This window comes from Bacillus rossius, chromosome 2 (assembly GCF_032445375.1).
Source record: "Bacillus rossius redtenbacheri isolate Brsri chromosome 2, Brsri_v3, whole genome shotgun sequence".
NCBI classification, from domain to species: domain Eukaryota; kingdom Metazoa; phylum Arthropoda; class Insecta; order Phasmatodea; family Bacillidae; genus Bacillus; species Bacillus rossius.
Genome location: NC_086331.1, coordinates 89,607,778 through 89,634,683, shown reverse-complemented (window position 1 = coordinate 89,634,683; position 26,906 = coordinate 89,607,778). Strand labels below are relative to the sequence as shown.

At 39.0% G+C, this 26,906-nt stretch overlaps 1 protein-coding gene across 1 annotated transcript in view; it reads left to right on the top strand.

The window, feature by feature from the left end:
* The window catches only part of LOC134528920 (fatty acid synthase-like), a 183,780-nt gene that overhangs the window by 76,272 nt on the left and 80,602 nt on the right, over positions 1–26,906 (top strand). The window contains exons 23-29 of the mRNA XM_063362588.1: positions 3,679–3,795; positions 7,575–7,683; positions 11,946–12,200; positions 15,326–15,502; positions 18,055–18,380; positions 21,563–21,853; positions 25,926–26,119. Coding sequence (XP_063218658.1) covers positions 3,679–3,795; positions 7,575–7,683; positions 11,946–12,200; positions 15,326–15,502; positions 18,055–18,380; positions 21,563–21,853; positions 25,926–26,119 — 1,469 coding nt within the window. The remainder of the gene's footprint in view (positions 1–3,678; positions 3,796–7,574; positions 7,684–11,945; positions 12,201–15,325; positions 15,503–18,054; positions 18,381–21,562; positions 21,854–25,925; positions 26,120–26,906) is intronic.

Below are 26,906 nucleotides of genomic sequence, written 5' to 3'. Positions count from 1 at the left end.
GACATAATTTACACTCCCTGCACACTAGTAACTTGGGAGTTCGTGGATCGTTATGTAGAAGAAGGTATATGATAAATAAATACACTATATATATAATTTGGTCTATAGGTTTTCCTGGTTTATTATTAAGAGGTTTTGTTTTAGCATTATTTCGACATGATAATAAAGATCTTAGTAAGTAACAAAGTTAAGGGGGCGCCCCGAACTTATTTAAAACAATACATATTACACCTTAACAAACAAATGATTACATAGATTATTACTTTCCTTGATTAAACGTGTTCTTGAGGATTAAGTTCTTAAAGCACTGCTCGCTGGTATATTTTTAATGAATTTAGTTCATTCTATTCAAGTGGAAAATATATTGCTCATATCACCCGGGTCTTCCCAGGATGACGTCGGACCGGGAGCAAAACTCTTCTTAAGGGGAAAATCAGCTGGAGGTCCCGAAGATCATGCGGGGAGCAATTTGTCTCCCCAGAAACTTGGACCCTGTCTGAAACACAAGTCACATTCAAAACAAATTAGACCTGCGTCCAGACAGTCATACACAGTCGGCGCGAAAGCCCAACAAACGGGAATTTGGGGAGGAGAAAAAAAAACGCTGGATTACTCACCAAACAGGGTGTGGAATCAGGGCTCGCGAGGTGTCTCGCGCCGATATCAGGATGGCGCGCACCGAGATACCGCGGATGACACGGAAGAAACCAAATTTTAGGAAAATGAAAAAAAATAATAAAATTTAACTAAACAGGACTTTTTCTAAATACTACATCTGACTGGCTACTGTACCACTGGGATCACATCTCTAAAGCAATCTGACTACATTCTTGTGCACACGAATTCACCGTTCCCGCGAAAAGCCTCTTAGCACAGAGGACGCCGAGAAGACGTGGTAAGTAGCCGAGGTCAGAGAACTAACTGCCGGCGACGGTGGTCAAAGCTTCTAATTAAATCGGGTGGTCGGCCCTAGGAAAAAGGAGGGGGAAGGTTCGGCTCAGGGCCGAAAACAAGCGAAGGAGTCCGAGGCGGTCGTGACAAGAACACGACATGCGCGCTCTCTACCGGCCAGAACAGAAGGCAATAAACAATCGACTTCTACAGGCCGCGAGAAGAAAGCATAGTGCCTTATGGCGCCGCGGCGCTCCTTTCTAGCGGCGTAAAAGGGGAACTAACTGAGGCGGTGAGCTGACTTGCCACCAGGTGTCACGAGGGTGTGCTCTGCACGCTGGCGACCAGGCCCGCGGTTCCTTTTTCTGCCGCTAGATGTCATGGACGTCTCTGTAGAACCAGGGAGAAAGTCCTTGAAGTAGGCCATCGTCTTGGCTAAGTTCACATCAGGTCACTGCTCATGGCTTGATTTCTCAGAACTAATGGTGAGAGGGGGGAGAGGGGAGGGTGGACAGAAGGAGCCACTAAGCTGGGAACTGGGGTCCACTAGAGACCCGTTCGTGACGAGACTTGCTATTATCAGCAGGCCTGTAGGAAGTAGCAGCTTGCAGCCCACAAGCTGCTCTATGCAATTTTGGTCATGCAGGGAATCAACATTACAAACCCGGGACGTGACTGCAGGCGAGAGAAATTTCAACCGGGCTGCCCACGTCCACATTAGACTAGCAAAATCTCAGATAGGCCCCTGAGAAGGTGCTTCAGTCCACTGGCACAAAGTTTAAACACGAGGCGTAGACCGGCCTAACAAAGAGTAAATCACCCCCTTAACAACCAGATAAATTAAAAAAATAAAATTTCCAAAAATAATTTAAAATTATAGAAAAATTTAAAAAATGTGTCGAAATGCTTAATTTCCGGCACAAGTGTCCGATTCGAGAGTACAGTCAAATTGAAGAGCAACCTACTTGGTGTCACATAGAGCACCTATCAGGCGGTTCGCAAGCCTTGCCGTCGGGCCTCCGTCGTCACCTTCAGAAGCTTCCGGTCAAACGGTGCACTTGGGTGGCCTCCGAATCTTTGTAGTCGTTTTTGCTCCGCTCCATTAGCGTCGCCACCGGTTAAATCACAGGGCGTTCGTCACGCACTTGCACCCAGCACTCGCTCGCATCACAAGCGAGCCCTCGCCACTGGGTTACCGCCAACTGACATCGCGAGTGCCCACTCGTCAGCCGCACATCTCAATTTTTTTCCTAATCTAACTAAAACTAAGGGTATTTGGGAGGGGTCCGGGTTAGAGGAGGTACCTAGGTGCGTCTCAAGCCGAAGCCTATACGGCTAGTCATGCTGGGATTAACCATGCAGGGAGAGGGTCGCATGCATCGTGTGCTAGGAGGGGATTGGCCAGCCATGGCAGCAATTGATGCCATGACTAACTCCGCTCACTCATAAATCTGTACTATAACTAAAGATAGGTAAAACCTGCATAGACACAGGGAAAACTCTGGGCACTGTCATGCGGGGTGCAAATTTGCATGCATTAAGTGTAGGAGAAAACAGGATACAGAGGATGGTCTGGGTGAAGAGTTGGACAGAGTAGAAAAGAGTCTATCATGTGGGGGTTGGGCACTTGGACTCGTAGTCCGCTTTATATTTTATCCAGGGCTGGATTTATAGACCAGGGACGCAAGCTCCCCGGGTGGTGAGTGGCTACACTGACCACTCACTCCGCTGCCAGTCTGCATCGCACATCTGAAGCGTCACACACCGAATGCCACCAGTTTAGCCCACTTCCCCTCCAAATCCACTCGTTTCCTGACGTCACCCTTTCCCCTCCAAGACGCAAGCGCCCCGGGTGGTGAGTGGCTACACTGACCACTCACTCCGCTGCCAGTCTGCATCGCACATCTGAAGCGTCACGCGCCGAATGCCACCAGTTTAGCCCACTTCCCCTCCAAATCCACTCGTTTCCTGACGTCACCCTTTCCCCTCCAAGACGCAAGCGCCCCGGGTGGTGAGTGGCTACACTGACCACTCACTCCGCTGCCAGTCTGCATCGCACATCTGAAGCGTCACACGCCGAATGCCACCAGTTTAGCCCACTTCCCCTCCAAATCCACTCGTTTCCTGACGTCACCCTTTCCCCTCCAAGAGGCAAGCGCCCCGGGTGGTGAGTGGCTACACTGACCACTCACTCCGCTGCCAGTCTGCATCGCAAATCTGAAGCGTCACACGCCGAATGCCACCAGTTTAGCCCACTTCCCCTCCAAATCCACTCGTCTTCTGACGTCACCCTTTCCCCTCCAAGACGCCAACGCTCACATCTCCCGCTGCTGAGCTTCGCGGAACTACACCTCTCGCCACCAGCGAGCTCGCTCGGACAACTTACACTGTGCGGAGCAACGAATATAAAGTCCATCTAGATTGTAGTAAAATTTAATAAACTAAGCATCAGCACAAATACATCAGTGGAAGACAAACTCTAGGCCTCGCCTCACAACTGACTTAAGTCCCGGAAATTTTTAAATCATATCTTTTGTTTATCATCTTCCAAATTTATTTTATCTAGTCACAAATATGTAATAATATTTATAATTGAAACGTGTTTATGATTTTCTATTTTAAGATGCTCATAGTCTCTCGGTATTGAGTTAAGTGAAATTATTACCACACTTTACTTACGATCTTATTCTCAATAATAATCGCTTCGTAAAATAAATGCACTCTGACCTGACTGTTATGTGTGCACCTGAAGTGTTCATTGAGGGTCAACACAAGTGTACTTCACAGGAGAAAGCTGAAACGGGTGAGCGGACAGTCCCCATCAACATAGCCGAAGAGAACTACGCATTTCACTCTGGCCACGTCATTGACGGGAGAAACTTGTTCGCTGCGACTGGCTATCTGGTAGGTACTGGTATGACATTAGAGGCTAAACTTTTTTTTAAATATTGACAAAATATTTACATTACCTAGATACGACTGTAGTATAGGAGTGGTGGTTATGGCATTGGGTTCTGGGTGAGGATTGGTATTGTCGCCGCCATCTTGTATTGTGACGTCACGGAGGTGATCTTTAATGACCTTGTCATTCAAAATTTCTCAACAATGACTCAAAATTTCTCAAATTTTCTTAGAAATTTCTCTATTTCGAAGGAAATATTCCCGTCTTTAGGGAAGATATCCCATTTTTTCCAACTACAGCGGCAATTTTCCATCGAGAGGGGCAATATTACACAAAGAGAGGGAATTTTCCACGAAAGCCCAATTAAAGGTCACGACTTTGGCCGTAAAATTGTAATTTTTTATATTTTGGCAGAAACATTTCAAAAAGATTTTTGAAAAAAATTGTTTACATCACACATTTAATTACTTTATCCATTTTAGTCCTTGCTTCAATTCCCAGAGCGAGTAGACATGTAATTTATTAATAAAATATATAAAACTATCCTTAATTAAAATTTAAACAATATATTAATAAAAACTATCCACCATCATGGAATTAAACTCCACACTCTCTAACGTTTCATTTTTTGTTACGGCCACCCCTTTAAAATCCAAAATCATTATACAATTTTAACGAGAAAAAATTTGAAAAATTTATTAGAAAAATTGTCTACAGGATGTACTAACGACATGGAGTCCTCGGTTAAAATACAAAGTGGTCATTTGATTAAAAAAGGCGACGGATCCTTCCTCCACAGAAGCTACCGGCAGACTGAACTCCCACCACTAATGCCAAGGCAGATATTACGCCATCTGGTATTACGTCATGGCAGCCATCATGGGTCCGAAAATTTGTTATCGTATGGTGGAGGTAGACATTACATTTTCGTCTGCTAGAGGGTGCTGTCACCATATTAGTTTAATTTTAACCCGATCGAGTGCAGTATTATTTACTACCATGACGTCCACCATCTTGTCAGCGATCTTGGAAACAAGTATTGAAATTCTGTTAATTTTAAGCTATAAATACGGAAAAAATTCCACAAATCATCAAAACAATAAATTGTTAAAATAAAAATGATTCCATCAAATCGGTTCGACCTTGATCAATACAAAAATGATAATTAAATTAAAATTATCAAAATAAACTACAGTTTCGAAAAATAAAACACCCAAATTACAAAAAAAAATAATTTATTAGGTAATTTATACAAGAACCAAAAATAATAATAGAGTTTCACGTTTTCAACAGACATCTTACAGTACGAAGCAAGTACTTTGCATACCTTGGAATGTAATTTCAGGGCATCTCCACATGACAGTTGCTGCTTCCTTAATAGATGTCACTGGCACTGTTGACAGTCATTTTCCTGCTGCTGAAGACACTAGAGACATTAAAATCTCCCGCTCCGGTGGAACAGTAGGTGCAACTGTTGACGCAGTTGCCAAAATGATCTGCGTCGTCGACGTCGTCGTCGCTAACGTGATCTATGGAAGTAACAGCAACGTTGCCATCGAGGTCTGCACAGGTGATCATACAACTTCTATCGAGGTTGTCGTTAATCGAGTTGCCAAGAAGAAACGATTGGGATAATTACGCACCAAACCAGTCGAACAAGGCGATCGAACTGCGCCAGAGCCAGAAGTGGACTCAGAGTCGAAACGTCCAGTCCACACTTATATATTAGCAGCGACTGGCATGAGCCGCGCAGACCTCCATGCCAGCGACACAGACGGCGACACGGATCGTGTTGGGATCTGTGATACCAGCTGCAGAGATACCGGCTGGAAAGGAGACATCAACAGATTATGTTCCGTCAGTTGAAGCTTCGTCAGCAAAATCGGTGACTTCATAGGATGACGGAAGTTTATCACGCAGTGCAATTACTATGGTACAACATCACTAACAGTTCAAACGCTCGCAGACATGAAAGAGACGGATGTCGGAATAAAGCACAAAGAATGTTGTGTAAGTGCTTCAAATGTAGAAAATTATTTTAACGACTAGATTGTCTAAATAGATATTATGAAAACTGTACTGTGTCAGTTAAGTGCAGGCAAGAACCTGTTTGCAAAAATTAAACTGGCTGTGGTTTTGACTTGCGGCTCATGCCAGTCGCTGCGAATATACAAGTGTGGTCTGGACGATACGACTCTGAATCCACTTCTGGCACTGGCGCAGTTCGATCGCCTTGTTTGACTGGTTGGGTGCGTAATTATCGCAATATTTTATTCTTGGCAACTCGATTAACGACAACCTCGATAGAAGATGTATGATCACCTGTGCAGACCTCGATAGCAACGTTGCTGTTACCTCCAGAGATCACGTTAGCGACGACGACGGCGACGATGCAGATCATTTTGGCAACTGCGTCAACAGTTGCACCTACTGTTCCACCGGAGCGGGAGATTTTAATGTCTCTAGTGTCTTCAGCAGCAGGAAAATGACTGTCAACAGTGCCAGTGACATCTATTAAGGAAGCAGCAACTGTCATGTGGAGATGCCCTGAAATTACATTCCAAGGTATGCAAAGTACTTGCTTCGTACTGTAAGATGTCTGTTGAAAACGTGAAACTCTATTATTATTTTTGGTTCTTGTATAAATTACCTAATAAATTATTTTTTTTGTAATTTGGGTGTTTTATTTTTCGAAACTGTAGTTTATTTTGATAATTTTAATTTAATTATCATTTTTGTATTGACCACAGATCGAACCGATTTGATGGAATCATTTTTTAAAATAAATTATTGTTTTGATGATTTGTGGAATTTTTTCCGTATTTATAGCTTAAAATTTACAGAATTTCAAGACTTGTTTCCAAAACGGCTGACAAGATGGCGGACGTCACGTTAGTGTATAATACAGCACTCTATCGGGTTATAATTAAACTAATATGGTGACAGCACCCTCTAGCAGACGAAAATGAGATGGTGACTTCCACCATACAATAACAAGTTTTCGAACCCATGATGGCTGACATGACGTAATACCAGCTGGCGTAATATCTGCCTTGGCATTAGTGGTGGAAGATCAGTCTTCCGGTAGATTTTGTGGAGGATGGATCTGTCACCATTTTTAATGGAATGACCTCATCGTATTTGAACCGTGGACTCTATTTCGTTGGTACTTTTATCACAATTTAATAATTATTTTTTCTATAATTTTATAATTTTACACATTAAAATAGGATAATATTTTCTGATAATAAGTTGTCAGCCGTAACGAAAAGTGAATCGCTAGAGTGAGGAGTTCGATTCCATGATATTGGAATGTTTTAAAAATATTATTTAAATTGTAATTAAGAATTTTTTAAATTTTTTATAATAAATTACATTTTTACTCTAGCCAGGGATCGAAGCTATGACTGAAAAGCATTAGGTCTCTCTAAATTAATGTAACAATTTTTTTTATTTTTAATGGATTTTTTCCATAATTTTTTATAAAAAAATTATAGAATTTCAATTTTATAGTCATGTTGAAGGTCATTTCCTCTGATGGGGCTTTCTTGGAAAATTTTCCCTCTCTTTGTGATATTGACCTCGATGCAACCTTGTCCCTCTTGGTGGATAATTGTCCCCTCTTGGTGGAAATTTGTCTTCTACTGTATTTTTAGGGCCAATTGTTTCTAAACTTTTTGCCTATTTTTATGAATTATTAAACGTAATCTGATATACATAAAGTGTTTATTTTGATGAAATTGCATTGTGTTAAGTCTCACGGGTTCTTGGTTATTTTCAGGTTCTCGTTTGGGAATCTCTGGCGATAATGACTGGTCAGTTTATAAAGGACGTTCCGATTGTCTTCGAGAATATTCGGTTCCATCGGGCTACCAACATACCAAAAGAAGGCAAGTAATATTTCCGTTGGTAAAAACAAACCTATGGTTGCCAGTCTATAGAGGCTGTCAATAACAAAAAAAAATCCTTTCACCTAAAAAAATTACCCGCATATATTACAAGCAAAACATCGAGGTACCAGAGAAAAATTAGTGAAGCATTACCTTTTATAACGAAAACATTTTTTTAAAACTAATAACCCGTAATAGTGTTTAATTTATAATATTTACAATTTTATTTCCAATCTAAACGTTTTTGCAAGAATTTTACTAGTTTCGGATCACAAAGATTTGGCCACGAAAGGTTAACTAAAATAACATTTTAAATTGTATTCATTATAACATAGTGCAGTCTAACTAAAATATTTCTCGAACCACTTTAGATCTTAAAAAAAAAAAGAGTAAAGGTTCTCTCAACAATGTTTACTAACTGGCCAATTAAGATTATAATATTAAACAGACATCAATCAACACTGTACGCTTACATTGTTCAATCAGTCAAAATTAATTCATGATTCTAAACGTAGTAAGTCCCCAGTCGAGCAGGTTCAAGTTTGCCTCTTGCGGTACACCTCATTGGTCAATTCAGTATGATCAGAACCTTTGGTCGGGAATTCATTTAAATAAATGGTGTATTAAAATTAACTTTATTTTAGACCTTCAATGCAATGAAATTAAAACTCAATATTTACTATATCGTTCTTCAGTCTTCCATCAAGTAACTAACCGAAAAGTTACTTAAAAAATATGTATTAACAACTATTGTAAAATATACTATATACTGGAATTAAAGTGAAATCGAAAAATTATGGTTAACTGTGGGTCACTGTACATAAACAAAGGTACCAAAATTATTAATCTTTTTTTTTTTTTTAATATTTACACATTTATGCAATTTTACTCAGCTACGAAAAATATGTTCACTATATAGCAAATGATAAAACATTATACAAATTTTAAATTATGAGACAAATAGTTGTAAAAATTAATATTAACAAAGAAACAACACAAGAAAATTGAGCAATTCTTTCAGTTCTCTTTAATGACGTTTGAACATGTGACCAAGGTAGCGCAAATTCATGTCTTCTTATAATGCAAATAAATTTGTAAAACGAAACTCAGACACTAAATTTAACATACAATTCTTTAAAATAATATTTTTCCCTTTATAAATCCTAAATTTAATTCTGTTTAAAAATATTTTTCAGGGCTAGCCAAACTACTGCAGTACTAAACGCGTCGCATGTAAATGCCTCAACGCTGAACCTGTTCATTTACCCCTAAACCGAAATTATCATCGCCTGCATTACTTCTTTAGGCGCGTTGAGAGTGAAATGTTAGTATGCACCAGATATGCAATGAAATAAGCTCGCATTACACAACGGATATTTAACACGTTTAAAGTCCCATACACATGCATGAAGAAACTTCTAAAGCCACGAGCCGAAGTTGACAAGATGGCGGACCCACGTGTGGCAACATGCACCTGTAAATTTTAACCCTTTCGCCAACATCTCGTGATGTACTAAGCATACTGGTGTGCCAAAATAAAATTTATGGTAGTGAAACTATCCTAGAATGCATTTTATAAACTTGAATAGTCATAAAAAATTGTCGCAATTTGAAAATACATATTATTTATTATTCAGGAAAATTGTTTTTGAACAAACGTGGCGTCAAAGATAATTGACCTTTTGTTGGTTCTCTAAACCTTTACGTACACTGCGCTATGTTTTAAGTATTTTTCAAAGTAAAATTTGCAGTCCAATAGATACATAAAAACAAAATTAACCTGAAGCATTTTAAAACACATATGTATTATAACACTTCGTAACTTATGTGTATATATTTGTTCTATATTAAACGACAGAAATCAGCCTGTAAATACTTCCTACAAAAAACAACTTTGAGCTGATTCAACATTTAAGATTTAATAGATAAAGATAAAATTTCATTACGAATTTCTATTATTCGACATGGCATCGAAAACACATAGGCTAACAATTTCTTGTGTCTCTACAGTATGACGAACGCTGCGCTATGTCTACATTTCAATGTTAACTATGGTTTGTCTAAATTGTAATGCTTATTTTACAAGTTGTCAGTGGTTCTTTTTATTTCTATAAATTATAACAAACTATTAAAGAAAAGTGGTACCTACTATTATAAAGTTTAGTTTGGCACATCAATAAGCTAAGTACGTTCCCCGAAGTTCGCGAAAGTCAACATGTATGGATTGATCACGTGGGCCCGCATGTTTTCAGGGTTTCTGGAACTTCCACAGATGGCAGAACCGTGTTTACACTTTTCCGTTGAACCAAACTTCTGGTCAATTTACGAAATTACTCCTACGAAATTCCATATATATATATATATATATATATATATATATATATGTATGTATATATATATATATAGACTAGTTACAGTTTACCTGTGTAGAATACGTTAAAATCGTCAGATGAGATTCAAACTCAAAATTTTTTTTACAAATCTTTAAAATACTAATAGTTTTATTCATATTAAGATATTTCAGTTGTTATTAAATAATATATACATAATCGAAAAGTCTATCTAGCAACAAGCCAGCAGCACATGAACATCTCAACGAAACTAAGTGGCATAGTAGTCCTCGATAACAAACTATTTATAGAAGTTCCATGCGATGTGAAATGTTAGTTTGGTAACCCTAGTTATGTGAACCTTTTCAATAATATTCAACATGTCTAATAATATATTTCATGATAAAAGGGTAGGTAAATATAATATGTGACATTGTGTCCAACGTGAGTCTGTAAAGGCGGCAGATCCCAGAAGATATGCTATCGCGGGAACAGGGAAATATGAAGTACAGTATTGCACAGTATATAACACATCCCTTCCTGTGTAGCACGCAGCCCTGTCGTCAACCACGCTACACCGGTTGCCTACCTTCAAGGCTTTCACACACCTCATTTCAGCATATGCACATTCTGTTTTAAGTAAAGTTCGAAGAAAGACTACCTATTGCAGTCATTACAACGGTGCGACTTCAGGAAATTTTCTACATCATTTTTTCGTTTCACTGTCTGTAGACATTTATACTACCGTGAACCCTTAAATGTATACTTGTATACATAATTTTGTTGGCCACGATAATTGCTGGAATTCCCACACTAATTACTATCAGACTGTTCATAAAATACAGGGAAGTATATTCTCACTCAAGTTATTTTATAATAAAAACCGGACAAAAAGGCTGGAAATTACTTTTTTTTTTAAACTGAAAAATCTTTAAACTCCCTTTCTACTTAAAAAAAATTTTGCAACCGTTTCAAGTTATTAAACGTCCGTAGAGTTTAAACGTTTGTCAATAACAACGACGATTATCTTAAAGATCGACAAAATAGGGATTATAAAGTAATAAAAAATAATACATTCATTACTCGCTTAACAGGCACAGTATAAAATCCTTTCTTAGTTATTGTAAAACTTTTAAACACGTATTACGTAACAATTTTTATGTATAACAATGTTTTACTAAATTGACCATTACTGCAATATGTGGAAATTATTTATGCTGCATGGATCATGATAAAAAAATTGTTTCTAGATGATTTTGGATATATTTAAAAACATATAGGATGTTAAACGTTTTGGAAGTTTCTTTAATGTTCTAAAAGGTTCCAGAACGATCCAAAATAAATATTAACTTAAAAATATACTTCACTAAATGCAGAGACATGAGGTATTTTATCGTATGGCATAACAGGCTTGGAGATAACTGAGGGCTAGTTCAACCCTCTTTTGCAATATTGTATTAGACATCAAAAACGTATTGTAAATATACAAATGAAAAATTTACAGAGCACAATAACCCCTTATAGTAAAATAATGATTTATCTAAAGAAAACTGTATTATAACATCCCAAATTAAAAAAAAAAACATTGTTCTGCAGGAAACATTCCGTAAGTCACAACGAAATGAGTAAGAGAATTTACATTTCACTTCTATCACTTCAAATGTATATTCCGAAATATTATTGTGAAATTTACAATATATTTTAAGAGTTTGTCCTAAACTCTATGACATTAATTCCATTACATACTTTGTTTTCACAAAAATGCTCACGAATTTCTTTTCACATAAATGATAGTTACACGTCATTTTTTTTTTCTTTTGCACTGATGGTACTACAGCAATTGTGACGTTGACAGCGCCACCAGGCAGTGTTTTGTTTCAAAAACAACGCGAAAGCAGCGACCTGAAATAGGGCACGCTCTTGGTCCCGCAGGCACTTTCGAGTTCGTGATATCGATCCAGAAGTGCAGCGGCAACTTCGAGATTGTGGAAGGGGGCGTGGCCATCGTAACGGGGCGGTGCTACGTGCCCAAGGCGCCATCCGAGGAGATGGCGGATCTGGAAGCCCCCGAGCCGGTGGACGCCGGCCTGATCGAGCTGTCCCGCCGCGACGTCTACAAGGAGCTGCGCCTGCGCGGCTATAACTACAGTGGCCTCTTCCGCAGCATCATCAGCGCCGACAACCTGGGTGCGTCCTTTCGTCAACTACTCCAGTAGCGGACAACTTCACTCTCTTAGAGGGCCGGGTGTCATTTGTGAAACTTACCCGTACGCCAAATATCTGTTTATAAACTACAGCGGCCTCTTCCGCAGCATCATCAGCGCCGACAACCTGGGTGCATCCTCTCGTCAACTACTCCAGTAGCGGACAACTTCACTCTCTTAGAGGGCCGGGTATCATTTGTGAAACTAACCCGCATGCCAAATAACTGTTTATAAACTACAGCGGCCTCTTCCGCAGCATCATCAGCGCCGACAACCTGGGTGCGTCCTCTCGTCAACTACTCCAGTAGCGGACAACTTCACTCTCTTAGAGGGCCGGGTATCATTTGTGAAACTAACCCGCATGCCAAATAACTGTTTATAAACTACAGCGGCCTCTTCCGCAGCATCATCAGCGCCGACAACCTGGGTGCGTCCTCTCGTCAACTACTCCAGTAGCGGACAACTTCACTCTCTTAGAGGGCCGGGTATCATTTGTGAAACTAACCCGCATGCCAAATAACTGTTTATAAACTACAGCGGCCTCTTCCGCAGCATCATCAGCGCCGACAACCTGGGTGCGTCCTCTCGTCAACTACTCCAGTAGCGGACAACTTCACTCTCTTAGAGGGCCGGGTATCATTTGTGAAACTAACCCGCATGCCAAATAACTGTTTATAAACTACAGCGGCCTCTTCTGCAGCATCATCAGCGCCGACAACCTGGGTGCGTCCTCTCGTCAACTACTCCAGTAGCGGACAACTTCACTCTCTTAGAGGGCCGGGTGTCATTTGTGAAACTTACCCGCACGCCAAATATCTGTTTATAAACTACAGCGGCCTCTTCCGCAGCATCATCAGCGCCGACAACCTGGGTGCGTCCTCTCGTCAACTACTCCAGTAGCGGACAACTTCACTCTCTTAGAGGGCCGGGTATCATTTGTGAAACTAACCCGCATGCCAAATAACTGTTTATAAACTACAGCGGCCTCTTCCGCAGCATCATCAGCGCCGACAACCTGGGTGCGTCCTCTCGTCAACTACTCCAGTAGCGGACAACTTCACTCTCTTAGAGGGCCGGGTATCATTTGTGAAACTAACCCGCATGCCAAATAACTGTTTATAAACTACAGCGGCCTCTTCCGCAGCATCATCAGCGCCGACAACCTGGGTGCGTCCTCTCGTCAACTACTCCAGTAGCGGACAACTTCACTCTCTTAGAGGGCCGGGTGTCATTTGTGAAACTTACCCGCACGCCAAATATCTGTTTATAAACTACAGCGGCCTCTTCCGCAGCATCATCAGCGCCGACAACCTGGGTGCGTCCTCTCGTCAACTACTCCAGTAGCGGACAGCTTCACTCTCTTAGAGGGCCGGGTGTCATTTGTGAAACTTACCCGCACGCCAAATATCTGTTTATAAACTACAGCGGCCTCTTCCGCAGCATCATCAGCGCCGACAACCTGGGTGCGTCCTCTCGTCAACCACTCCAGTAGCGGACAGCTTCACTCTCTTAGAGGGCCGGGTGTCATTTGTGAAACTTACCCGCACGCCAAATATCTGTTTATAAACTACAGCGGCCTCTTCCGCAGCATCATCAGCGCCGACAACCTGGGTGCGTCCTCTCGTCAACTACTCCAGTAGCGGACAACTTCACTCTCTTAGAGGGCCGGGTGTCATTTGTGAAACTTACCCGCACGCCAAATATCTGTTTATAAACTACAGCGGCCTCTTCCGCAGCATCATCAGCGCCGACAACCTGGGTGCGTCCTCTCGTCAACTACTCCAGTAGCGGACAACTTCACTCTCTTAGAGGGCCGGGTGTGATTTGTGAAACTTACCCGCACGCCAAATATCTGTTTATAAACTACAGCGGCCTCTTCCGCAGCATCATCAGCGCCGACAACCTGGGTGCGTCCTCTCGTCAACTACTCCAGTAGCGGACAACTTCACTCTCTTAGAGGGCCGGGTGTCATTTGTGAAACTTACCCGCACGCCAAATATCTGTTTATAAACTACAGCGGCCTCTTCCGCAGCATCATCAGCGCCGACAACCTGGGTGCGTCCTCTCGTCAACTACTCCAGTAGCGGACAACTTCACTCTCTTAGAGGGCCGGGTGTCATTTGTGAAACTTACCCGCACGCCAAATATCTGTTTATAAACTACAGCGGCCTCTTCCGCAGCATCATCAGCGCCGACAACCTGGGTGCGTCCTCTCGTCAACTACTCCAGTAGCGGACAACTTCACTCTCTTAGAGGGCCGGGTATCATTTGTGAAACTAACCCGCATGCCAAATAACTGTTTATAAACTACAGCGGCCTCTTCCGCAGCATCATCAGCGCCGACAACCTGGGTGCGTCCTCTCGTCAACTACTCCAGTAGCGGACAACTTCACTCTCTTAGAGGGCCGGGTATCATTTGTGAAACTAACCCGCATGCCAAATAACTGTTTATAAACTACAGCGGCCTCTTCCGCAGCATCATCAGCGCCAACAACCTGGATGCGTCCCCGTAACGTATTGCACTAATGGGAAACTTCACTATCTTAGAGGGACGGGTATCGTTTATGTAACTAATCCGCATGCCAGATAGTAAGAAAGTAAAGCATGTTCTGGTGCACCTGGTCACAGGTCCGTATTCAGGTATTCGCGGCGGCCATCTTTGATTATGTCACTTCCTGTGGCTATCTTGGATGACCTTGACCTTGATCCTTTGACCACAGTGGCCATCTTGGATTCCGTCCGCCATTTTGTTTTCTAAAACATTTCAGGTTTTTGTTTTCTAGAACATTCCGCCACTTGTTATTATGGTATTATGTTCATTATCTTTAACATCTGTAATTATTAATTTATAAAATTGGAAAATAATAAAAATGTATAAAAATATTAATAAAATTTTAATCCAAAACAATTATATCATAATCGAGTGCCCCACTCGGACCACCCTCATTTTCGGACAGTTGCAGACGCGCCTTAACCGTCTCAAATGATCTCGTTTCAACAACACTTTATCAAACCAACTTTAAAAAAGTTAAAATTGCAAAATTATTTAAGGTCGTATGTACAGCCGAATGGCGTACATAGATAATAATGTTGAATTTCTGTTTGCAGGGAAATCTGGTAAAATACAGTGGCACAACAACTGGGTAGCGTTCATGGATAACATGCTGCAAATGCAGATCTTGCACGCAGATACCAGAGGACTGTTTGTGCCAACTTCCATAGATAAGCTCGTCGTAGATCCTAAGAGACACCTTCAGGAAATCCAAAAGGAAGACGAGGTTGAATGTAAGTTTCATTCAAGTTGAATAATTAAAACTTTAAGGTAAAAATAGCTTACTATGCTTTAATACTTTTATTTTAACGTTTATAATCAAAATTTTCATTTTATCAGTTACGAGTTAATTTTTTCGATTTAATTTTTCTTGAAAAATAATTAATGAACGTGTATATTTTTTAAACATCTGTGTAGTGGTGTGTGGGGTTTGAGTATGCAACAATAAACTAACTGTCTGAGTTAGCTTAGTTCAAACTAAGTAAGCAGTTTTCGGGTTTTCATGCAAAAATATATAATTAAGGGTTAAATATACGTTAATCGCAATAAAAAAATATTCATTGTAAAATAAAATATATTTATTTTTATTTAAGAAAACAATTTAATCTTATTAATATAAAAATTATTGAAAACAATTCTCACAATAACCTTGGTTAAAAATTGATATTAAATAATGGTTATTTAAAAGTAAGTACCTACTAGATTTTTTTCTATACAAGTTTCACTATGGCTTTTTCCAGAAGGCAATATCTTTATCATATTTACTATTTTTTTCTAACATGCCAGCATAGTGACTTAATTTTTCATCGAACGTTTGTAGAGTTACATTTTATATGTGACCTAATTACAATTTTTAAGTCTTTAATAATCGTTAGAGCATCAATTATAAGTCTCGCGTCTACATAATTCCACTGACTCACTATTTCGTAATTGCAACAAAATAAATTGTGTAAAATATTTTTGTAAAGAGATATCATATTTTTTGCAGATGGCTAAAACTACTTTCGTATGCATCACCTGTCTGGAACCGCTTTATTTTATAGCGTGATGAAATGTTTCCTCGACTTCCGTATATTTTCAATGAAACATGGAAGGAGGTTACATAAAAGATAAATACATTGAAAAAAAATGTTATGTTCTGTCTTTCGCACCCACATTTTAAATAAAAGAGTGCTTTATGGTCCCAAAAATATATAAATTATTTGAAATCGGTCTTAAAGCTAGATTTTTAAATAAACATTTTCGACAATTATTTAAATAATTTATGAAAATTCATTAAGGTAGCTTATTTTTATTGTTCAATTATACAAAAGACTAAAATTACAAATGTATAAATAAAATTATCTTTAATTATGTCCTGTTGCTAATAATATGGTTAATTTATATATCTGTACACATAACTACATATTAGCATTTAATTTGTTTTCCTTTACTTCAAAAACAAGACAAAAATATATCATAGTTCAATAAAATTCTGAAATTAAAGTTAAAATTATGAGGATAAATCATATTACAAAATTGTTAATATAGTATAAACTTGATTAACCGGGGTAATTTAAGAGGAGGGTCAGCACGGATAAGAGAAAATCACGGATAGTCGAAATCAAATGTATTTAGGTTATCTCTTCTCGTTCATAGTTTTTATTTTCGTTGGTAATTTTTTAAGAACTGACAAGAAGCTAACAATATCCGACCTTTTTTGATGCTAGTTGTTTACTCTCGAAATATTCAAAATAATACTAAAAATGAGAAAAAAATGTTAATTGGTACATCTTTACAGTTTGAGATATAAATAATTTTACCAAAATATGTCTTGCGGTAATAACAGCAACAGTTCAGCTGTACAACGTCCAGATTTTGATGTCAACTTAAAAATCCGTCACAAGAAGAATCCCCAAAAAGTGGTTCCATGCTTTTATATGTAGGTATATCTAGTAACAACTTCATTAAATCTTTTTCACTAATGCTTGTCTCATTTGTATGTGTAGTTATTATAAACTAGCAATATTCTAGATTTTATTTATTTATTTCGTTTCCATGATGAACATCACACACAATTGGCTGCTGCCACATTCCGCTTCCCTGGTATATGGAATCGTGTAATGTTGCTATTGTTTTTTTCTTCTAAGGGCATGTCGAAACTAACAATGGTCCAATAAAAACTCTCAGCTCAAGTGTACGATGGAATGCATTCCAGCTTCTCTTGAATAATGCCGTGGATTTCTGCAGGACTGTGGGGATTGTGTTTGTCAAAAGATCTCGCGCGGAGGGTCAGTCTCAGTCTCAGTCGCACCTGTGTTTCCGTACCATGTGCGTCTCTGCCTGAGGACGGGAGCAGATAGCAGTTCCCGAAACGTCGCTTGTTTCTGTTTTGGTAAAACTATTTTGTTTCTTTGTCTTTTCGTTTTGTCGTGTTTTTGTCTCGTTTCAACTGTTCCGCTGAATTATTTTGGGTTCAATATTTTTGTGTTGTCATCATTTGTGGTTTTTTTTTTCGTTCTCTTAGTACATTTTTCTTTTTTTTCTTTGTTTGTTCACCATATTCCTGTTTCGGAATATTTTGTGGTGTTCATATCCTTGTTGACAACAGCAATTGTTTGCTTAATTTTGTGTGTTTTTTGTCTTTTTTGGGTATTTTTATTTATTTTATTTTATTTATTAGTTTTCTTCAACAGAAAAAGTTCTTAGCAATGGCGTATGTCCAAAAACTTACGTCAAGTCGGAGGGTTGAGGTTGAAACTGTCGGTCGGGACTGCGTGTGGCGTGCACGGTGATGTTGCCGCAGACTGCCCGGTGTCCGTGTACCACGAGGTGGGGCTCATCTCCTCCGGAGGCATCCAGCTGAAGGGCCTCAAGGCCAGCGGCATATCGCGGCGCAAGCCCCTGGGAGAGCCGGTGCTGGAGAAGTACCTCTTCCTGCCGCACCACGGCATCCCGGAGCCGCCGCTGTCCGTCGCGCAGGTGCTGCGCATGTGCGTGCACCTGGTGCTGGAGAACCAGGCCGGCATCAAGGTGAAGGTCGTCGAGGTGGCCGAGTTCGAAGACGACAAGCCGGTCAACCTCCTCGCGAACGAGGTGGCAGCCATTCTGGGGGACCTGCCTCTCATACAAGTGAGTTGCACACGCCGCAAAAAAAAAAATCTTTTTAAAGTAAACATATTTTTTAAAGTTACAAAACTATCATTTTGTTTACACGTGTCGTATGTCTTCAATTATAAGAAAAGTAAGAGTAGAATTACAAAAAACAAAACACATTTTTTTATGACGTATATATCATCTTAGCTCTCGGTATACGGTAATTGGCGGGAGAAATTTTGTGAAAATGGCACGGAAGTAGATGAACGGAAATGGTGGGTCCACGTTTAGCAAATTAAACCCGTATAAAGTCGCTTTCGTAAACATTATGATACGTACAAATCGTATTGGTAGTGCCAAATGAAACTTTATGATAGTGAAACGACCCTGGAATACATTTGGTAAACTGAACTAGTCATAATAAAAAGTAATCACAAGTTTTATAATATCTAAGGAAACTGGAAATACAATGTTCTCTTTTTAAAGTCCATGTAAGGGAGCCGACCTCCGTAGCGTAGTCGGGTGCACACTGGCATGCGGTGCGAGGGGTTCTGGGTTCGAGTTCCGGTTAAGGCATGGTTGCAAATTTGTAAACGTTGAAATGTGTCATCGATTTTTCAAAGACAATAAAACTGTCGAACTATAAGGAATAATAAATAAATAAAAAGGGGGTGTGTGGCTGGTTGTGATGAATATCACTAGCCAGCCAAATATTTTAAATTAAATTTTAAAAAACGTAGCACAGCGGTTAACTTCGTGGAACGTGGTTCAAACCTCGTCACTGAATAAGTTTATTTCACTTTTTAATAGCATAATAATATTAAAATATTATATAATAAAAATGTTGAATCAGTTCAATAAAGTTAAAGTTTGTTGTTAGGAATTAATTATTTAAAGACTGATTTGAGTCGTTTAAGCAAAAACAAATATACAATCAATTTAAAACAAAGTTACTAAGTAATCTATTATGAGAATTTTAAACGGTATATTTTCTACACTTAAAGCGTAGCCTATTTACAATGGTAATTTTTTTGCCGTCATACCTTTTTACATGTTGTGTTGAAGATAATATTTAGTTGTCTATAAGGATAATACATAGTTGAATTTTTTCGTGGGTTTGTTGAAAGTTTCATTTAAATGTTTAATCTACATATATTTTTTATAAATTTCACCTGGTGTACAAACCTAATTTATTAATTGAACGTAAATACATATTTTTTATTTAGTTTTTTTTTTACGTCTCGGCAAGAGCGAGGCCAGTGAAAGAGACACGTGCGACTCAAAATGGGGTGTCAAGGAACGAACCAGCCATGACTTATTTATCCTAAGGAACAACCCCAGCGTTTTCCTGGAGTCTGGCATGATTGTAGAAACCGTGGAAAACCGAAACCAGTAAGGACGGGAGCGGGTCTCGAACATAGCTCCTCCCAAATTCAAGTTCCATGTCACCATTTTACGTCCTCGGGCATTACAAGCATTAAAGATAAAACAGCTGGCATCTGTATTTTTTTATAAATAGCTTCGGAAAGAAAAGAAAAAACATTAAAAATCTTGGTTAGTCACTAGAGTTGCTGAAAATTTAGATGTAATTTTCTCCACTTTGTGCTAGAAACAGTTACAGCAAGTACTGCCATTATGGTTTTCACCACTCCAACTATGACCTTCCTTACAAGTTTGTTCAGACGCCCTGTAAACAGTTTTAAACCCCTTAGTTCCAAAATATTTTGTGTTCAGAAAGGAAATATAATATGTTTTCAATGTTTTAAAGCATAAATATATATAATAATTTTCAGAAAATAGAACAAAATTATTACATACAATGTTTCCTTTCCCTTCGGTTAATTCTGCTGTGTGAACTTTTATGAAAGCAATCGATGCAATTAACTAAACCCTTTTTCAAACTGTTTGTTAAACTATTATACAGGCAGCCAACTGTTATTTTCTATTTATTAATTACCTGGTTTTTCACTATTCAAATCATCCAATGCCCTTATTTTATGCAATTGAAAAATTAGCTCCTTAATTATACAGCATATTGCATCATTGGCAGGTACTCAACCGTTTACTTTATAAGCATATAAACTCCAGGTATATTACACTGATCATATACTTTTTTTTCAATTATGTAGTTGCTAAACAATTTAGTTGACCTTCTTTCGTAGTCGCTGTATCAGTAGCCAAGATTTGCGAATGTAATCACATATATTTATTGTGCTTAAAGTCATACAGAAGTGGCAGCTAGTTATCATTCACGTATGTGTAAGATAAGTATTTTGTCTTATTATCTAAAAGAACTATGTTTATTTACATAGGGTAAGTCAGAGTTGATCGACCAACTTTGGCTGTAGGTTTATCATAACAGTATATGTTGAAAACCTTTATATGTATTATGGTCTAATGTGCTTGCCAAAACTGGTATATTTCTTAGAAGTTTGAGTTGAACGACATATTATTGTAAATAATAGAGTAAGAAGTAGCCTAAGTTGGAATACTAAGCGGTTGGATTATGTTTAGTTGAATTAAGTTCTAAAAGCACCACTAATTTAGTCGCTTTCTTTAAATAATTAATTGAAATCATTGGGCCTAGTTAAACATCTCAAAAATGTGGGAAATAAAAGTGTTACCCCCCTTATTTCAATAAAATAATATTACGACAGTTACATGTTTTGCTGTGGTTGTAGAACTTCGTTCAATTAAAAATTATCGAGACAACTAGTATTCTACATTAAATACTTTATCTAAAGACCCGAACAATTTCGCGGATTCATTCGGTGTAAGCCTGAAATTCACATTCATGTGTATTCAGTACCAACATCTGCTTCCCTGTTGGCTGGTTAATTACTGCGAGACTTTTCTTTCTTTCGAGTGGGTGGTCGTGATTCTGTCTCTCCTCTGCCAGCTGGTGGTTAACTGGCTCACAGCCGTACAGGGGAGTGTCGAAAACATTGGTTCCAATAATCAAAGCAGCGCAACTGTATAAATTTTGCTGTCTATCTTGTGACCAAAAGAATCCGTGAAATTTCGGGGTCTCTAAATTTCCCTATTATAAACTATAAAAAGTGGTCGTATTCAACATAAACAAGTATATCAGTCATGGGAAGCATTCTGCACCGTAAGTCGTATAGATGTTTTCAAGTTGTGTGTTAGTGATGTGTAGTGAACCCGAGCGGCCGCCGTGACCGCGGAGACAAGAGTGGTGGGCGTGGCGACTGTTGCAGCCGGACATCACGGTGGTGACGCCCCCGGGCAAGGGCGAGCTCGAGGACCTGTCGTCCAACATCCACGTGGAGGACCGCCAGCTGGCGGGCCAGCAGGGCTGCCTGCTGCTCATCGCCAGCCACGTGCTCGGCCAGAAGGAGTTCCTGGAGAAGGCCGTGGGCGCGCTCTCGCCCAAGGGCTGCATCGTGGCCCGCGAGAAGCTCGACGCAGCGCCCGCCGTCGCCGACCCCAGCCTCAAGGTCGTGCTGGACCTGTGTGTCGAGGGCGAGCGCCTCGTGATGCTCAAGAAGGTTCGGATGGATTCACCCTCGAGGCCGCAGGGGCGCAACAACAGGGGGGGGGGGCAAGGGTATTTTGCCCCCCCCCCTCCCCTCTGAAACCTTGAAGTGGGGGCAAACGGGGGCAAAGAAAGTGCTGTGTAATCAATTTTTAGATAATAAAACTGCTTAAATAGCACAATTTTCCACCTTGAAATACAAATTTTCCCGGGGGAGGACCCCCCGCTTCAACAGGGGGGATCGATGATTCTTTATAAAAAGGTATATTGCCCCCCCCCCCCCCCCCCCATTTGGAAATTTAGTTGTTGCGGCCCTGCTCAAGGGGGTAGTTTCCTAAATTAATAACTACAGACCGGAAAAATTCCCGCACATTCATTTCGCGATAGGCTAAAATCCAAACAGGTACACCTTTGTACTGCTTCCACGATTGACTTACAGTTTACCTGGAGAAACTGTGAGCCAGTGAGAAAGAATTAACCATATAACCAAGAAATTTCCAAATTACTAACAACCCAGCTGAGACGTCTCGCAAGTCAAGACCCAATGAACGGGTGACATTTACTCGAGTATGCAGAGGTCTGTGGAATCTGGCGTAGAGGTCAATTTATAGCTACGTGAATTATTCTGGTCCCTATCAATAACTTTTAAAGACTCAGGAATTTGGTTAAATCGTTTGGCTTCAGGCTAAATTTAAATAGCTTTTAGTTCGCTCTACCAACGCTTACATGTCCATTGGCTGATTTCTATGTGAGACCCTTTATGTTCTCTTTAATCTGCACTACCTGATACGCTTACTTCTCTCCTAGCTGGGCATCGTAAGCTCACGATCGTAGAGGGGCGTGTCTAGTCATGAATACACTGCAAGAGTATGAATATTTGAATTCCAGCTTGGGATCAAACGAATACGTGAAATTTCAGTACTTCTGATAATTTTTATTTTTGCTTATCATTTAAATTTATTCAATAGTTTATCTATGGTTAACAGATTAAGAATGGTTTTGTCATTTCCAAAAGATTTATTTAAAGGTTTTGAGAAATTTAAAGACCAATATATATTTTAAATCTAGCTTGAATTGAGAGCGTGAAATCGTATGTTGCACAGTTTTAAAAAAACACCGTTTGTTTGTAGTCTTGGTCTTAAATCTCGTTACTATTAGGATATTACTATAATATAACAATTCGGTTCCGCAGAAAACCTGACATATTTCATGTTCTAATAGTTGTTGGGAAACCAAAGTTTTATTTATTTGCGAATGATATACCAAGACTGAAGATTTTACGATAAAAACTACATACAAAAGTTTAATTCAAAACTGTACGTCACACTATTACCTGACTTTCGTTCATGGTAGAATTTAAATATGAACTTATTTTTAATATCTCGACACCACTAAATAAACTATAATAAAATTTATAAAACCATTTATATATTATGAATTAATCAAAATACTGAGCAAAAAAATGTGTGCATGGAGTCCACGCGCGACAGAAGTGAAACTTATTGCTATAGATAGAGATAAATTATTAGTATTTTTTAAATGAAAAAGGAATAATAATTGAGAATAGTAATGATGCAGTAGGATCTCAAATTAAAAAATGCTTTTTTCCACACCGCATACCTTCACTGGCACTTTTTGGCGCCTCTTTTGGCTGTTTATTCCGTTTATTCCCACGTTTCCTTTATAACACATCTTATCTGGTTATATATTTTATAATGTTGAGGCCTGATGTTATATCACAATCTCCAGCTGAATAAAATGAATGAACAAAAAAAACACTCCAATCGAACATAAATTACACTTATAAAGTCTATCTCACAAGTCTGTAAGCCCTTTTGACATTTAAAATCACAGAGTTCGCATACCAGAAATAAATTACACTTATAAAGTTAACCTCTTAAGTCTATGCGTCTTTTTTTTTTCATTTTCAAAGATTATTATCCAAGGTAACTTATGTTAGGTGGGTTCATATATTTCTCTTAAAGCACGAAAAATCTCTGACGCAACGCAGGGTTAACCCCCCCTCCCCCGAAAATGGCCCTTTTTTCTCACCTGGTAATCTAACGTAGCCAGGCTAGACGGCTACATTTAAAGCCGGACTACAAAGCTACACAGATACATTTGTAACCGAGCTACATGGCTTCTAGCCAACATGGGTAAATTTGTAGAAGGGCTAAAAGGCTACACTGCTTCATTTGGAGTCGGCCTACATGGCTACAAGGCTACTTCGGCTACATTTTTAGCAGGGATAAATCTGGCTCCGACAGAATTTGTCTACATCTGGCTACAAGGTAACATTTGTAGCCAGGATACAAGGCTAAACAGCTATATTTGTAGCTGGGCTACAAGGATACGTGACTATATTTCTAGCCAAGCTACATGGCTACAAGGCAACACAGCTAAATTAGTATCATGGCTACAAGGCTACACGACTATATTTGTAGCTGGGCTAATGTAACAAAGCTACACTACATTTTTGCCGAGCTACATGACTGTAAGGCTAAGAGCTACATTTGTGTACAAGCTACACTGTTACAAGGCTACATCGGCATTTGAACTCGATCAAATCAAACAGTAAATTAATGAGTAAATATTTCAATGATGTTTGGTAATAATTACAAGATTTGCCAGATGGTGGCTAAGATGTCATCACGAGCTTACTGACGGCCGCTTTTAGAATTGTACACCATGTTCTATTAAAAAAAAATTCTTTTTTACCTAAAATAAATAAATAAACATTTTTGCTACGAGCAAGGATCAAAATAAGGAAATTAATGGATGAAATGAATGTTTTCTATTATTTTCTGATTTTTTTTTAATTTCTAGCCTAATAATTGCAAGTTTTATGCATGGCAAAATTCAAGATGGTAGATACCACGGTAATAAATATTAATGCACTCTAGCAGGTAACAAACTAATATGGAGGCAGCACACTCTAGCATACGATGTGTATACTGCATGACATTAGCGCTCCTAGTAACAAGATGGTAGCAGCGCCCTCTATCAGTCGATGTGTTCGCTAGCACTCCTAGTAGCAAGAACTAAAAATAAAGATGGTGTCTTGGCCTCGAACAGGTGTTTTTATTATTCCTTCGAATTAAAAAAAATAAAAGTTTAAATATTTGGGTTACTTATTTAAATACCTTATTTAATTTTTAGTCTGGTAAATGTCTTTATGAACGTTTGGTCAAAGGTGTATGTTTTTCAACCCAGAAGTTCGTTCTTTGATGGTTTTAATTACCTCGTACCCAATGTATTTTATATTAAAAAAATTTTTTTTTATAAGAGTCGTGATAACACTGGTATGTAATAGAACATCGACCTTATGTGCATATGACGAAGCGATTCTGGTGCACTCTAGGAACAAACAGCAGAAACAAAAATGGCGGTCATAACATCGTTCAATAATTTAGAAAAATCATAAAAAAAACAAGATTGCGGCTGTGATGTCATCCAATATGGTGACCTCCAGTAGACGAAAACAAGGTGGTGGACGTGAAGACAGAAAAATAATTGGTTGAGGCACCATCCAAGATGGCAGCCTCCATCTGAAACCATGTGGCAGCTGTGATGTCATAATCCAAGCTAGCTGACATACATCACTATTCAAAATGGCAGAAAATAAAATGGCGAAAAACAAAATGGCCGAATTTTCTAGAAATTAAAATATAGGAAAAATAACATGTTAGATTTCAAGATTGCAGAATTCAAAATGATGGCTGAAGTCAATGTCAAAGTTCAATATCATTCAAGATGGCCACCATGATATCAGAATCCAAGATAGCCGACCCCATTCTCCATTCTCGCACCAGCATCAGCACCAGGAACCACATTCCTCCACTACTCATCTACAATTTGAGAAACCACTTTGGCATGCCTAACTTGAAATTAACAAGTAAAATTTACTGAAGGCGAAACTCTGATACCCACATCTCATGTACACAGTTAACATGTGGACAACAATAAGCCTAAGCTATGTGGGAGACTAAGAGGATTTGCAGCAATAGTAATAATATACTCTTATGTGCACGTTTATAAAGTGTATTATCTATTTAAAATTCTTTTAGTGTTATTTTTTCTTTTAGGTGACGGAAATGCCTATTCTGGCAGTGATTCCCATAAAGAGTGACTCCTTCAGTTGGGTTCCAGAAATGCAAAAGGCAATGAAAGAATCGAACAACACGCAGCGAATTATTCTTGTGTCTGAGCAAGACCCTCTCAGTGGACTTTTGGGCTTGGTGAACTGCATCAGAAAGGAACCAGGCGGTGAAGCAATCAGGTTAGAATCATATATTTATTGCATGTAATCCGTTTCACATCCCTCAGGCACAGACACATTTAAGGTGATGATATTTCCAATATAGCATGGGCCATTGAATATCTACTCCATGCTTATCATTTAAAGAGCAGCTCCTTCCATGCACACATACGTGCCTTTCCAGGTCAAAATTCACTATCACAACATAACGGTTTTCAATGGCTTAACTAAGTCGTATATTGTAATATGTTTTGTTTTGTATATTTATTATGTGATAAATTAATGGCTTAAATTATTTTTGTGTTTATAAATAATTTACACTAAAAATATCCTTCAAAGGATGGTTTATTGTGAATGTAATATATAACGTGAGGGCACTGTTATAACTAACAAACTTATAACAATAAGTAGAGAGCTACAAATTTTGAGTTATTTTCAGGCACTAGACTAGGCTTCACAAACATGTGCATGATCAAGTTGATGTTGTGTGTTCATTGGCTGCTTTCCACATTTCATTTTCTCTCTGGATCATGCATAATTAGGTAAGTTGTAACTCAGGTGTTTGTCATTGGCTTCCAGTCTTTCAGAGCATGTCACATAACTCGTGTCCCAATGACAAGGGTATTGCAATGTACACACAGCCCAATAATAACACAAATTTCGCAAGTCTCTTATAATAGAAACATCAAGAAGATATGCTTTCTCCCTTCCTTGAAGTAATATAGTTCCTGCGCCCCGTAACAGATATTATGATATGACTAGAGCCACTATTATTTCGCACGTTCATTTCATTCCAGACTAGACTCAA